At 43.3% G+C, this 14,301-nt stretch overlaps 1 protein-coding gene across 5 annotated transcripts in view; it reads left to right on the forward strand.

Moving 5' to 3' along the window:
• Positions 1 to 14,301, forward strand: part of WDR7 (WD repeat domain 7) — a 74,028-nt gene that overhangs the window by 35,467 nt on the left and 24,260 nt on the right. For all 5 annotated transcript variants that reach the window (XM_068424412.1, XM_068424416.1, XM_068424414.1 and 2 more), the window contains one exon: positions 8,413 to 8,634. In XM_068424412.1, the coding sequence (XP_068280513.1) occupies positions 8,413 to 8,634 (222 nt within the window). The remainder of the gene's footprint in view (positions 1 to 8,412; positions 8,635 to 14,301) is intronic.

Below are 14,301 nucleotides of genomic sequence, written 5' to 3' on the forward strand. Positions count from 1 at the left end.
AGCTTATTAAAAGAACCAAACATGGGCAGAGTTTACTGTCTGCGTACAGAACATCTCTTATAACTCAGAGGTAACCTGCTGGTGCCTTAGGGTCTGCTTTGATTCATGAAGGAAGGCATAAGGTCTCCATGGATCCAGTGGTCTCCTCACCCCTGGGTCCATAAGCATTTCATGTGTCATCTGAACACTCTCTGTAACCCTGACAAGACGTAGACTACATTTCTTGGGGTGATCCCTTCAGAGGCTCCCACTTCATCAGTTTAAAACACATTTGCTCTGTGTGCTGCGTTGTGACTTTAATGCCTTATCACCTCCTCTGACCTATTTTCCTTCTCAAAAATGTCAGGTGTTGTCTCAGCACTGAGTCTATGCTGGGCTTAAAAAAGCAGAAAATATTTCTCAGCGTTGAAATCCCAGCACTAGCTACGAGCACCTAGTAGCACAATAACCTGCTGAGCAGAAATTGGTGACCAGGCAAGTGTTGTATACCTTATTGTATTGAAAATTGCTTGTTCTCACACTTCAGCTGTAGTTTGGACAGCTGTAACTGTGAAAAAATAAAATATAATGTAAACCTATAGAACTGTGTTAAAAGATTGTCATTGCAGTAGTACTTTTTCTATGCAAAACCTTTAATTTTACCTGCTTACACAAGAGGGAAGATGATTGAAGTTCATACACTTGATTCTTTTACCAGTCTTTGCACTTTGATAAATAAATAGATCATCTAAGATTCAATAGGCCAATTGCAGCATATAATAGCTATTCAGAGGCAATTAAACTGCCTTTTTTCATGCCGGCGTGTGAGCGTGCCCTTTCCCAACCTTCAACTTGATTTGTGGTGATTCAAAATTAACTTAAAAGTCTTGTTTGCTGACAGCTTAAAGCTTAATTGACTGAAAGCCAAATAGAGTGTGTTCTGTATTCAGCGCTGGAGCCCTCCATCAGCCGTGTGTGCTGAAAGGCAGCGCCGGGTCCCTCCCTGCCCGGGGTCTAAAGACTCTGTATTGCTAAACAAGCAACAAATAAATATTAAAACATGTTACAGTCTCCATGGAAATCCTTTCCATCTGTAGGCATCTTTGTCATGATGCATCGTAGGAGGTGCCTGCAAAGAAATACTTGCAGGGATTTTTGCGTTAGAGTGTTCTTAAGGATGTATTCAATCATTTCAAATTAAATAATGTCTTTAAGCAGCGGGAAAGTATTTTAATGTGTCAATCAGAAAGATCTTAAAAGCAAAATACCTTAAACTGTCAGACACATTATGATAGATATGTCAGAAAAATATAGTGACACCTCACGTGTTTTCTGTAAATTAGTGACGTTGTGTTCACAGGCATGTTGAATTTTAATATGTAAAAGTTAGAGAATGTGCGTTCTGATATTGCTCTATTTCTTATTGATTCCTTGGCAAATCAGAGCTGTCTAATTCCTCCTGCCTTCCTATTGATTTCCAATAGGAACAGCATCTTTTGTAAAGCATCAAAAGTTGCAATTTGGTTTCAAAACACCTGTGATGTAAAATAGTTGTACGTTCCTTTCAATAAAACAATAATCATACTTCAGAATGAAGTCCAGATTTGTACCGATTTTATCTCTGGAACTCGACAATAAATTTCTTTAATTGTCTCTTATTAACAGCTTATGAAATGCTGTTGAAAAAACCCTTCTGCTTACATTTATCTGGGTTTAGTTATGTGCAGACTAGTTAGTTCTAATACAGATGTTAATAACGCAGTTGTTTATTAACCAACACACTCTGTAGTGCTTGGTTTCCCCGATGGCATTACAAATTGTGTATCATTTAATGGTGGAGTTAGTGAAATGCTCGGAGTTGTCACACATTTACAAAGCTGTAAGACATCCCTCCCTCTGATTTTCTGCCGAGGATGTGCCTTTCTCCGTGGAGTCAGTGCTGTTTGCAGCCCCCTTCGATCGCTTGCAGCGTGCTGGAATTTTCTGCAGGGCCGTTCCATTTATGAGGGAATATTTCACCGTGCTGCAGCTCCGGGAGCACAAAATGGGTGAGGATGCTGCTTCCTCGCCGAGCTGAGCGCAGGGAAGTCGTCCAAGACAAAATGGATTCTCTGCCGTTCACACGGGGGAGTATCAGGCACGTTCTGGCTGCTTTTAAAGCACTGAATTAATGCGGCAAAACTCCCCGTATTAGAAGTGACATTAAAGTGATTATAATCAAAATTTTGAAAAGGTACAATCATTTAAAATGCTTTTATTTATGACTCACTTATGTAGACAGTAATGAAGAGAAATACTGGAAATTACAGCACAAAACTGCATCTAAAAATTGAAGCAGCAAGGTTGGGGGATAATTAATCCTTACATAACTGATGTCTCTGGGTTTCAGATGTGGATTGAAAAAAGGTCACTGTGGTAAGATTTATTCTCAAGTTATTAAATACTTTGGGCTATATGGCTTCCACCAGAATTAAATTAGCCGAAGATGATGGTTGCTGAGTCGAGCTTGTTGGGGAAAACCCATGCTGAAGGGAAGGGCTGATTTGCTTGCTTGTGTTTTGAAAATGAGCAGAGGTTTTCAGCGCAGTTCACAAAACGTTGGTGAAAAAAGGAGCATTTATTGTGAAAACAGGTGAGCCTCTGTGCCTGTGTATTCCAAAATGGAATTGTTGCTTTACATGCTTCAGGTATTCAGTAACTATTAAATGTGTTGGGTTTTTATCAGCACTTCACAGACAGGGGCTGACAGCAGCAGCTTCAGTGTTTGCAGTGATGTAGATGAAATCAGTTGGCTGCTAGTTTCATACAGCCTCATTATAGAGCAATAATTGTCACTCAGTTCAACGTTTCCTACTGCAAAGAAAAGTTGCAGTGAGGCCAGATAAGAGTCTATAACTGTATGAAAGTAATAATATGTGTCACCTATCACCAGCTTTGATCTGGATGTGTGAAGCAGCCTGGGGTGCAGGCAGTGCTGCTGGGCTGTGCCAAGGCGTGGAAGGGTGTTGGTAAATCCGGAGTAAACACAAATAGAGCCGTCCTACACGTTTGTCCTTTGCCTTGTTGGAAGATAAAGCCCAATGATTAAACGCTCATCTGTCGTTTTCAGGGCGTGCTTGGTGTGTGAAATAGGTTGGCAGGCAGGAGGGTGTGAGCACGGTGTTTGCCAGCTGTGCCAGGGCAGGACGTTGTTCCAGAGCAGTGCCACCACCCCGAAGGAGCGGTGAGCTGTACTGGTGCCTGGTGGATACCAACAAGTTCAGGCGTTGAGCTTTTCAGGAAGGATGAGTGATGGCTAATGATTATTTAATGCCACATCTCAGGGCTGGAAGGCACTTAGCACTCAGGGTGTACTGCAAAGCCTATTTCTCAGCGCTTCCGACAGGTTTATTTGGCCTCACCTTGAGTAGAGCAGTGCTGTATTGATTGCGTTGGGGTGGATTTAAACACGCTGTTGGCTTAAAATAGCACCACCTATGCAGAAGATCAGTGTCTTAACCCTTAAGGCTGCCAGTAGCTACTGTGTAGTGCTTTGCATGTGGGCTAACGGAGTCCTGACAGGATTCGTTATCCTGAGAACTGCTGGGTTTAATTAACAAATATATTCCTATTTTTGAGTAGCGCGTGTTTCGTGGTGCGCCGTGAGGATGAGCTGTGGGGGGTTCACCTGCGGGGTCTGGCCTCCACAGGGCTGGGGTCAGACCCTTTGATTTCAGAGAGGGTCTTGAGTGAAAGACGTAACGAAGACGGACTTTTCAATTTGTGTAAATCCTTTGGTGCTGCAACAGTCTTTTCTCACAATAATCTTCTATACTTACCTAAGAAATATTATTATTCACCACGAGAGGTTTTAAAACCAGCTCTTGTTTTTATTCCAGAGCAGTTCTGCTCATCCTTACCTAAATTTATTTTCAAGTCATTTTATCAAGTCGTCTTTCACTACCTACACATACATACCTCTTGTTAAAATGTGTGTATCAGTGAGAATAACAGAAATGTGCAGGAATTTTTCATAAAATGTATTGGTTTTTTATGTGGCTCCCTTCCCTGTTTGATAGGTTTTTGGCAGATATCTTCATAAAACAGAGATTTAATTTTAAAATACTAATTTTTATGACACTAAAATGCCTGCACTTCTCTTCTTGAGTAAATTTTATTCACACAGCGTGCATTTCAACTATATATGGGTAATGCTGCAGTGTAGTTTGGTTTTAATCTTTTATAGTTCTCGTCAATTATAGGAATAGTAAAAAGATCGATTACAAAATGTGTTATGTCTTAACGAGCGAGGTACTGTTTGAAATCTGTGTTTGATTCTCCCTCTCGTGTGCTTCCTGGAACAGCCCAATGTGAAATGCAGCAGAAATGAAAATGGTAAAAAAAGCTGAATAACCCCAGAAGATAAATAGGAGGTTTCAGAGTTACAGATGGTCTCTTTAACCACTGTACGGCCAGATTTTGGTGGTGTGCTCAGCTGACGTCAGTGGTCATGGTGGCAGCCAAGGTGGGAAATATTTGCTTTAAATGTTTCACAAAATACGTGAGCTTTCAGTCTGCAGGCATGTAAACCTCATAAATGTAGTGGAGACACTGGAATTTCTCTGGTTTATAAGAGGTGGGTGTCACAACTCGAGGAATGTGTGAGTTTTGGCTTTTGTTGCTGTTGTTGCCATGATGGGAAGGTGCTTAATTTTCTTAATTAGTTCTTATTATTATTCCAAACTCGCCCCTCTCCGTGCGGGGCTCCCGAGGACCCTTCTCTGCTGTGCCAGTGGAGGGAGCTCTGTATGTAGGAATGGCCACGCTTCGGAGCAATCAAAGTACTTTTAATAATGTGAGGTTAGTAATGAGTAACCACAGTTTTTATAAGGTTAGATAAAATAGATTGGTTCCTGTCTTCCTGCATTTTCTTGTGGTCGTTTTGTTACTGTTATTTCTTTGTAATATTTTTCTGTCCTGATTTATTGCGAACTCTCTGGCTTTGTAAGCTTCCAGGAGGTGCTGAAATTACTGTAATTACGCTTCTGTATATAGTATTAAACACTAGAAACGTAGGCAAACCCGTAGCATGGCTGTGACTGGCTTAAGAAGCCTGAATAATTAAAGGATAAATATCTTTCATACGTAGCAAAAAACTTTAAGGAAATTTTTTTTTTTTTCTTTTTTAGGTCCCAAGAATTTTATGCCCATTAAATGTTGTGACTAAATCTCGGTAGCTGCACTTACATTTAAATGATTGGACATAATGACAGCCACGTAGTTAATTGTGTTGCGTTGTGACTGGTGGCTGATGGAGCTGGGCTGGGTGTTTTTTGGGGGACTGGGGCTGCTGGGGCCACACTTCTGGGCTCAAACCCCCGCAGGTTCAGACAGTGTGTTTGGGAGTAAGAAACGGGCCAGGCACCTAATTCTGTGAGCCCCTAATACCTGGTACAACACGGGAGTACCGTCGGTGTGCGCCTAATAGCAGGTGTAAAGGGTCTGGTAGCAGTCCATCCCTCATAAAACCTTCAGCCTTAATTCAAATCCATTGATCCCTATTCCAGTTAAACCTGGAGAACTTAATTTGTCTTTTAATCCTTTTATGGTAAGCTAGGATAAAATTAATTTTACCCAAGAACTGGGCAAAGCCAATTAACAGGATCTTTAGAGTTATTTAGTAAAGTGCTTCAAACTGTTAAATTTATCCTGACCTCGTGGCTGCACTCTCTGACTGCTTGTTAAATGAAGCAATCAATATCTCCCAGCCTTTTAAACAATTTAAACTTCAGAAATATTTTACCTGTCTTTTAAACACTTCATAAATATGCTTCATGCTGTCTGTAAAGCTGTCTCCTATGAACAGTTGGGGATGTTTAATTCTCAAAAACTGAGATAATTTGAAATATTTAATATGGTTGTTTTATCTAAAGAAAACCCTGGGTAAATGCATGGACACGATCGGTTTCTCTTCTGGCCTGTGCATCTGGAAGTGTGTTATTTTTACAACTAAACTGTAGAAGGTTTTTGTCCTTTCCCCAGCGTAGCTTCTGTTTTCCACATAGAGCTATTTGAGGCTATTAATTTTCTCCCTGTGATAGGGTGATCAACCGTCCTGTCAAGAAAATGGATCTCCGTGTCACCCTTTAGCATGATTAAATGGAGGCACGTCGCTGTGAGAAAATACCAAATTTTCATGAGACAAATGAAACTGGGGAAAGGACTGCTTTTATAGACATTATTTCATTTTAAAATCTCCCAAATGGCTGTCAGTTTATTTGTAGGAAATCATTACAATTAATTGTGTGTTTCTGCTAGTAACTGGAAAAAAAAAAGGCAAAAATATTTAAGGATTGTTTTCCCCTCTCATCAAGAGGTTTTGGGGAGGGATGTTGCTGTGGGGAGAGCTGGGATTTTGTTGGTTTGAGGGTTTTTTTTTAGTTTTTTGGGTTTTTATTTTGAAGTAGAAGATCCTGTGCTGCAGCACTGGGTAAAGACCATCTATCATAGGCCGGATCGCTGATGAAACACTCTGAATACTTCCCCCCCCGTTCGGGTTGGGATGTGTTCGGTTAACAAAGAGTTGTCCCCGGGGCCGTGGGGTCGGCAGTAGGAGTTAGCTGAGCTGCGGGTCGAGATGTGGATGCCACGAGTGGGGCGTTTAGGGTTGAAGTGTGCGAGCTCTGTTGAAGCGGGCCCAGAACCCGGAGGACGCTCCGCAGCCCGTCCTCGGCGCTGGGCCGAAGGGTTAACCTCATCTTGCGGTGATCAGATGGACGGCGGTGGGGGGAGCGCAGCACGGAGGGGTTTAATTTCCTCCTGGAAGCAGCACATGTGTTCGCTCTTCCTTTCTTCCCCGGGAGCTGTGGCCGGCGCGGGCGGCGCGGCGGGGTCAGCGCCTCGCCTATTGATCAGCATCCCGCGGTCCCCTGCTCCAGCATCTGCTCCGCGGCCGCTCCCCGCGCCGGCTGCGCCGCCTCAGCATGGAAATCCATAACCAGAGCTGTGCTCAGCCAAGCAGGGGAAGACACGAAATTAAACGGTATAAAACAATCTTGGATCAGGACTTGGTGCCAATTCATCTTGATCGGAGGTGTCACGCCGGGCGCTGTCTGAGCACCTGGGCAGGCGGTGGCCGCGGGGCGGGAGCCCATCAGTCACCCGCAGCGATGCCCTTGGGCTGGGGCACCCCCAAAGGGGGCCGGGACCGTGCCCCCACTGGCTGCCAGCTCTTGTGGCCCTCGGGTGCCGGGGCAGGGGGGCTGCAGTGCGGGGTGATGTGCCGGGGGACCGTACGCAGATATTACTGAGACACGGGGTCTGCAGATGGTGGGAGCGGGGTGAGCGATTGCGAAACGATTAAAACTGTTACGTTTCTTGCTTTGTTACAGCCCACTTTCATCCTTCTTCCTCTGAAGGCAGTTGCTATTGATTTTTTTTCCTTTCTATTTTTTCCTCCCCTCAGCTCTCCATTGTTTTTCTCTCCTTTTGGCCGGCACATCGCTGTCACGGCCGCAGCGTGGCTGCCTGAACAAGGAGGGTCTAACACAGGTTCTCAAATTTGGTTGGCTTTCTCGTAGGTACCATTTCCTCTCGAGCCCCGTGAATGTCATTAGCAGAGAGTACAGCTCGCTAATTCACCCCTCGTTAATCCACAAGCCCCATCAGTCTCACTCAGGGCCAGGTGGTACCTTCTGACTTCTCGGCAAAGCTTTAACCGTGGTGTGCTGTAAGGAGGATTAAGAGCTTGGTATTTTTGTAGGATATACTATAAGGTGTTTCATAGTACGGTGTGAATTAGTATTAGTGTTTGTTAAAATACCATATGTAACATCTTAGTGCACAAAAATACTAGTTTGGTTTAATAGCATGTACCCTTATGTGGAAATTGAGTAAGAATCTGAATGTGATGATGGATGCTAAAACAAAAACATGCTTTTATGTAATACAAATAAGTTCTCCTAAAAACCCATCTTTTAAAAAAAAAAAAAAAAAAACACCACCAAAAAAACCCCCAAAAAACACCAACTTGTGATGCAAATTTAACATTAACAAGCAGCAAACCAAAAATCACCGTTCACAAAAAGCAGACAAACACAGGATTCCACAGATCTTTTATCAACTGAACAAATACAACTATGAAATTAGATAGATAGTTTTCTGGTGGCTCTTATTTTTCTGTGAGATCTCGACAGTTTTTGAAGGGTGGGTGTCATTGGAGACAGCCATTGCAATAGGTGGTATTTAGACTTTTATCGTGCGTTGTAGGCTTTGAGGAGTAGAATGGAGTCACCTGCAGCAGCCAGAAATCCTGGTAAGGGCACTAACAGTCCTGAAGACGTGATTTAAGTTACAGAAACCTCTTCTATTTTCTCTGGGAAACATGATGTTGTTTGGAGTATTAAGAACAATCACTGCTTTTGATTTTTCTCATATTCGTACTTCTCATTTCAGGTTGTCTGTCTGGTCTCCCCCAAATGAAAAAGATATCGACGTCCTATGAAGAGAGACGGAAGCAAGCCACGGCCATCGTCCTGCTGGGGGTGATCGGGGCAGAATTCGGGGCTGAAATCGAACCTCCAAAGCTTCTCACTCGGCCGCGGAGTTCCAGTCAAATTCCCGAGGGGTTTGGGTTGACCAGCGGTGGATCGAATTATTCCTTGGCGAGGCATACGTGTGAGTAAGGCAGGGCACTGTCTTCCCTTGCTCTGGTGCTTGGGGCAGGGGGTAGGCAGGAAGGGGGGGGTGTTCACATTTCAGTACAAACCGGTTCATTTAAAACATCCTTTGATAAAGATTAGAAACTTTGAACATACAGTAAGAGGTTGCCAAGAAGTCCCCCATGGGGGAGAACAGTGCGGTGCTTCTGCTGAAATCCTGACGTCCTTTACCCTCCAGTTAAACCCAAATGCTTGCATTCAAGACTGCATTTATGTAATTTGTTCTCTTTTTTTTAATCCTGAAAACATTCCTCGGGCTAGTAGAGACTGTCAGTGCTAGTCCTGCCTCTTCTATTGACTAGTCTTCCTTGGCAGCACTCGGTAGTGGAGGAAGTTGAATTGGAAAATTTGGTCATGACAAGAGTGTTCGTTTCTTCAGATCTGGGCACGTTTGTGTGTGTGGAGGAGCTTGGGAAGCCTGAGAGGGGAAGTTCAGGAGTAATTCCCCGAGGGAGCAGAGAACACTAATGAGCTTCGGGGATAATGATTTGCTTAAGAGTTTTAGAAGTATTACATGTCTTTTGGATTTGTATTTGGTAGGCCTGGAGTATTAAGCTGTACTCTAAGGTGAGGAAAACTGGGGGAGGCTTTGGAAATTTCAGCAAGGTGAACTCCTCTTCCTCTCAGATTAATTAGCTCGTAATCTTGGCCATGCCAGTCCCTCTGACAGCAGGTGTGGTGTTAGGAAGAGCTTTATTTTGAGGCATTTCCACCATACCCATCTGTGCCACATCTCACCTGGAGCAGGTTTTTTGGACAGCCGTGAAGCAGGAGGGTGTTAGAGTGATGTCCCAGACTGACATTTGAACAGTACATGCTCAGACTTGCCTTTTTTCTTTGATATGTGTCCTGTTATAACTTCCAGACGCCGTAGTAAAATACATACAGTTACTTCTTTGTCTTCCAGTGACACACACAATATTTGTGGCCCTTCAGAGCAGATGGAGTTGGTAAGATGTAGCCTGGTCTTGTGAAAGCTGGCTGTAGGACATAAGCGATGGTGTGAAAATAATAATTGTGATCATGCCTTTTTGAGAGGGTGGAATTCTCTAGAAATCCACATGGTGACCTTGCCTGACATCCTGCATTAATCTCTGTTGACCTTACAAATAGGTCATGAGATATTTAATTATAAAATGCCACCCAAAGAATTTCTCATTACAGATGCACCGCACCACGCTTAAACTGTAGCTAATGCTGTGTTTATAGAGTTAATCGGCTGATAAATCCAAATGACTGGTCTGTCCTGAATATGAAAATACTTGATTCTGTTGGTAATGCAGTGTATTTTTCAAAGCATCTACCATCAATATAGTTATTAATGATAAGTGTTTTGCCCTTTAACTCAGTCAGTGTCATATGTGCCTGACACAGCCTCAAGCTTGGCCAGGGGAGGTTCAGGTTGGCCATTAGGAAGCATTTCTTCTCAGCAAGGGTCATTAGCCATTGGAAGGGGCTGCCCAGGGAGGTGGTGGAGTCCCCATCTCTGGAGGGGTTTAGGAAAAGCCTGAACATGGCACTTAGTGCCCTGGTCTAGTTGCCATGGTGGTGTCAGGGCAATGGTTGGACTCGATGAGCCCAGAGGGCTCTGCCAACCTCATTGATTCTGTGAGATAGTGCACATGTTGTTGTTTTCCTCAGTTTTGGGTTTTTGCTTTTTTGTGTTATACTGATATACTTCTGTATAGTATCCCAAATGTATTTCATCTGAAAATAGAATTTAACAGGGGATGAACTCAAGGCTCTTAGTGAGCACATGAGTTTTTGCTTCATCAACTACCTTGTAACCTCTTCTCCTGTCTTTTGATCCATCAGTTCTGCGTTGTGACTATTCCAACCTCCACTCCAGACAAGGAGACACCCCCTGCGAGGAGGAGCTCGCTCCCCCTAACTGTCCACACCTCCCGCAGAGGCCGTGGGCTGAGCTGGCAGCAGCAATTAATACAGCCGAGCGAGCGCTGGGGCTCGTCACTTACACAGCAATAAATCAGCTGAGCACCTGAACTGCAGCCTTTCAGGGCACATTAGGCAAACTGCCTCAGGAACTTAATTTAAACAAGACCAAACCCACAACCACAGCGGTGTGATTAAAGCAGATACCTGGGTTTACTGTTCGCAGCGAGCCTGCTAGCAGTGCGTGCCGTTTTGTTGGTGTATTTTTATATCAGTTATGCTCCTCAGATTTGCGTGGATCCCGTGGTTCGTGCCACTATTCTCCTTATTTGGATCCGTATGTTTGTCAGCATGCTGTGAAATTCACACTAGTAACTCCAAAGTGTGCTCCTTTTCCTGAGTTGGTGTGATTAGATCAGTGTCTTGAGCAGAATTTTGTCCCTGAAGGGGGAAAAAAATGAAAAAAAGGTGGTTTATGAAAATCTATATCTTAGCCTTAGGGGTAATTTTTAGAAAAAACAATCTGTATGGCAGAAAACAGTCAGTCTTCGTGGTAGATATTATGCCCTAATTTAAATCTGTTTTTTTGGCTTTAGCAACAAAATCTTGAAAATTAAATTTACCTTTTTCCCCAGATCCTAGAGAAGATGAGTGATTTCAGTTATGTATTTTTAATCAGAGATTTTGGGTTTGCATATTTACATGCTGGCTATTGTAGTGGGTTGTATCTCAGCGAACTAAAATCTCTTCTGTTTGGACTATAAGGAAGGCTCAGCACCAAACACACATCTCATTTCAGCCCCTAACTCTGAAATGTGCCTTGCACGACCGAGTGCCTCGTGTTGCACAGGGATCAGCCCTTTGGGGTCAGGTCCAGTCCCATGACGGTGCCGTTCCCATTGCTCTTCACAGCCCCTCCTCGAGCTGAGGTGAGATACGTAACACTGCTGACAACCTCGCAGCGTTTGTGGGGGGTGTAATTCCTAATTTAAGCTCTGTTGCTGCTTATCTTCTCCATGTGGCTCCTTGTTGAAGAGGAGTCCTCTTTGTAGCTGCCCTTTAAGTATGGGAACACTCGTGAGGTCCCCCTGAGCCGTCTCTTCTCCGACCCAACTCCTTCAGTCAGTCCTTCAGCTCGTCCTTGTGTCCTCTGCAGTGTAAAGACGATGGCACATCGTCTAGGAGGGCAATTTCAAGGTGTCTGCCAGACCCAGCTGCTGCCAGGGAAGCAATCCACGTCGTTGGTGGTGTGGGTATGTTTGTGTGCTATGGAGAGGGCTGAGTCGTGAGCCCTGACTCCTACGAGTTGTTGTGCTGACTTGGTTGATATTGTGCATCTTCTACTGTTGTGTAGGTCATGGGTTGTCTGAACTCCTTAAGAAAGTTTGTTACAATTACGTGTAACTGGAGAAAACTGAGATTCACGTATAGTTTGGTCAGTGCTGTGATGGAAAAACCAGCTGCTTCCCATGAAATGATGATCATTTTTATGGAAATAGCTTTATTTAGAAAACATTATGTAATTTAGATTAAAATAAATAGTGTGGTTTAATGCAATTATGCAATTAGCAGGAATGAAAATACAAAGTTTAATGCACAGTTATGACCCGAGTCATATTGGCTTTCTCCTTCCTGCTAGATTATAAACAAATTTTGGATTAAAATAATGATAGTTTACTCTTTCTGTAATGTAATTTCGTAGTTAGAGGAAGAATGCATTGAAGCCAGCATCGCTGGGTTCTCTCCATAAATTGAAACAAGTCTGATCTAAACCTCATTTACTGTCTTGGAACAGAATTGATCTTGCTTTCACATTTGATTCCCCCACTGCAGATTTTTGAGAGGAAGAAAAATGGCATTGTTAGGTGGGTTTAACTGGGCCAGAGTTAGACTGAGAAGACTGGGAAACCAGCTATTAAACACTTTCTCCTTTGTCTCCCTTTCTAATGAGTTATGCAAAATCTTACAGGATTTTAGAACAACTTAGGGGCAGCGTTCGTCTGGCCCCACGTAGGAGTGTTCTTTGCTGTAAAAAGCAATATATTACACTGTTTAATAGAAATGCTGGGATTTACTGCGTCTCGGAGTAGTTGTTCTGGCCAGTTACACCTCTGTCAAATTTCCAGAATTCACGTGGATAATTAACACGGAGGAAATGTTCCCCTTGAGATTAAATAACATTTCTGATGTGTCTAAGTCTTCAAAGTGGATGAGGACACTTTTTCTGATCAGATATGAGGCAAAGACTAATTTTTTTCTTATTTTGTTAAAAAATGTGATCTTAACTGTCCGATAAAGCACCCAGTTGTGTATGTGCTGCAGAAACAATAATAATAATATGACTAGTTAATTTAAGCCTAAAAATATCCTCTGTCTGAAAGATGAGAGAAGGTATGTAGTAAGAACTCACTGCACTAGAAGTAGGAAGGGATTAAGGGATAAATTTGCATAGCTGGGTTAAAAATCCATATATTTCTCTCTTTCTCTTGGCATTTCACACGGGTATTTGTCAAATCAGGAAAAAATCATCCAGAAAGGGTGGCAGTTTGGCTTAATTTCTTGTAGAAAACCCCTGTGCCCGCAGACACAGGGAGAGAGGGCAGACTGGAAACATCAGAGCTGTGACTCTTCACTTTTTTACATAAAATCAGAAAAAGCTGCAAGTTAAATCACATTCCTGGAGTCCATCATTTTTATTTAGTCGGAACTTGATCTCGTGGCAAATTAGGAGAAAGGGAATCAGAGTTATCAGTGCCTCGTTCATGCCTGGGCTATTGATTTTCCTGAGCAAATTATTTAATTTTTTTAAATCTCTCGGCAAAATGGGGATAGCGATGCTGACCCATATGGTTAAAGCTCGTGAGATCCAGCAAGGGGAGACACTCGAGAAATCCAGGGGCTGTATGCGTTGGAAATGACTGATCAGCTTCAGTATTCATGTCTCATTTCAGCACGCTGAGGCGCAGTCACGAGTTGCGTTCTGGTTTGGTAGGATCAGTTCTGTCACGTCACCACGTTGGCTCAGACTTCTGCTCCTAGGTCTTCTCTTGCTGTTTGTTGGCAGTGCAGGTTCGTTAAGAGATGCCAGTTCAGCGCCAGGCGTGAGCAGGGACCTGCCCGGGGTCCCGGGGATCGTCCCGCTCTGCGTGATGGACTCAAAGGTTAAGAGCAAAGGATCTCCGCAGCCCCAATCAGCAGAGCTTTTCCAGGGCTAATTACCTCTTTACTGCGCTGACTCTAATGTGACATGTTTATTGCCTTAACTAACAACTCATTAGCTTAGTTGATGTTTTTGTCAATATTAATTCGTTCATTTAAGCCAAGTCAAAGCTTAAACAAAGATGTCCAGGCTGAGAAACGGGCAGCAGAATGACTTTTGTTGAGTTCATCTCTTTCCTCAGCTCGATGTACACAAGGTAGGTGTCAGCAGGAGCAATGCTAGGAGGGTTCCTGTGAAAGAGGTGGGCATATTTCAGTGTAGTGCTGGTTGAGTAGTCACGATTTTTAACCAGGTTCTTGTATTTGGGATGTAAAATTCACACCAATTAGAGCTTCATGGCCTGCTATGTGCGTCAAGGAGAAACTTTCAGTTCTTAGGTTACACAGATGTGAGAGGTTAGTGTGAAAGGACTAGGAAAGCGTGTCCGTTGGCTTTTCTGAGTGCTAAAGATGACAGATAGTTTATTTAAAAACAAACGAGCAATTCATAGAGGACAGTGCTGAAAACTAA

The sequence above is a fragment of the Nyctibius grandis genome, assembly GCF_013368605.1.
Source record: "Nyctibius grandis isolate bNycGra1 chromosome W unlocalized genomic scaffold, bNycGra1.pri SUPER_W_unloc_2, whole genome shotgun sequence".
Taxonomy (NCBI): Eukaryota; Metazoa; Chordata; class Aves; order Nyctibiiformes; family Nyctibiidae; genus Nyctibius; species Nyctibius grandis.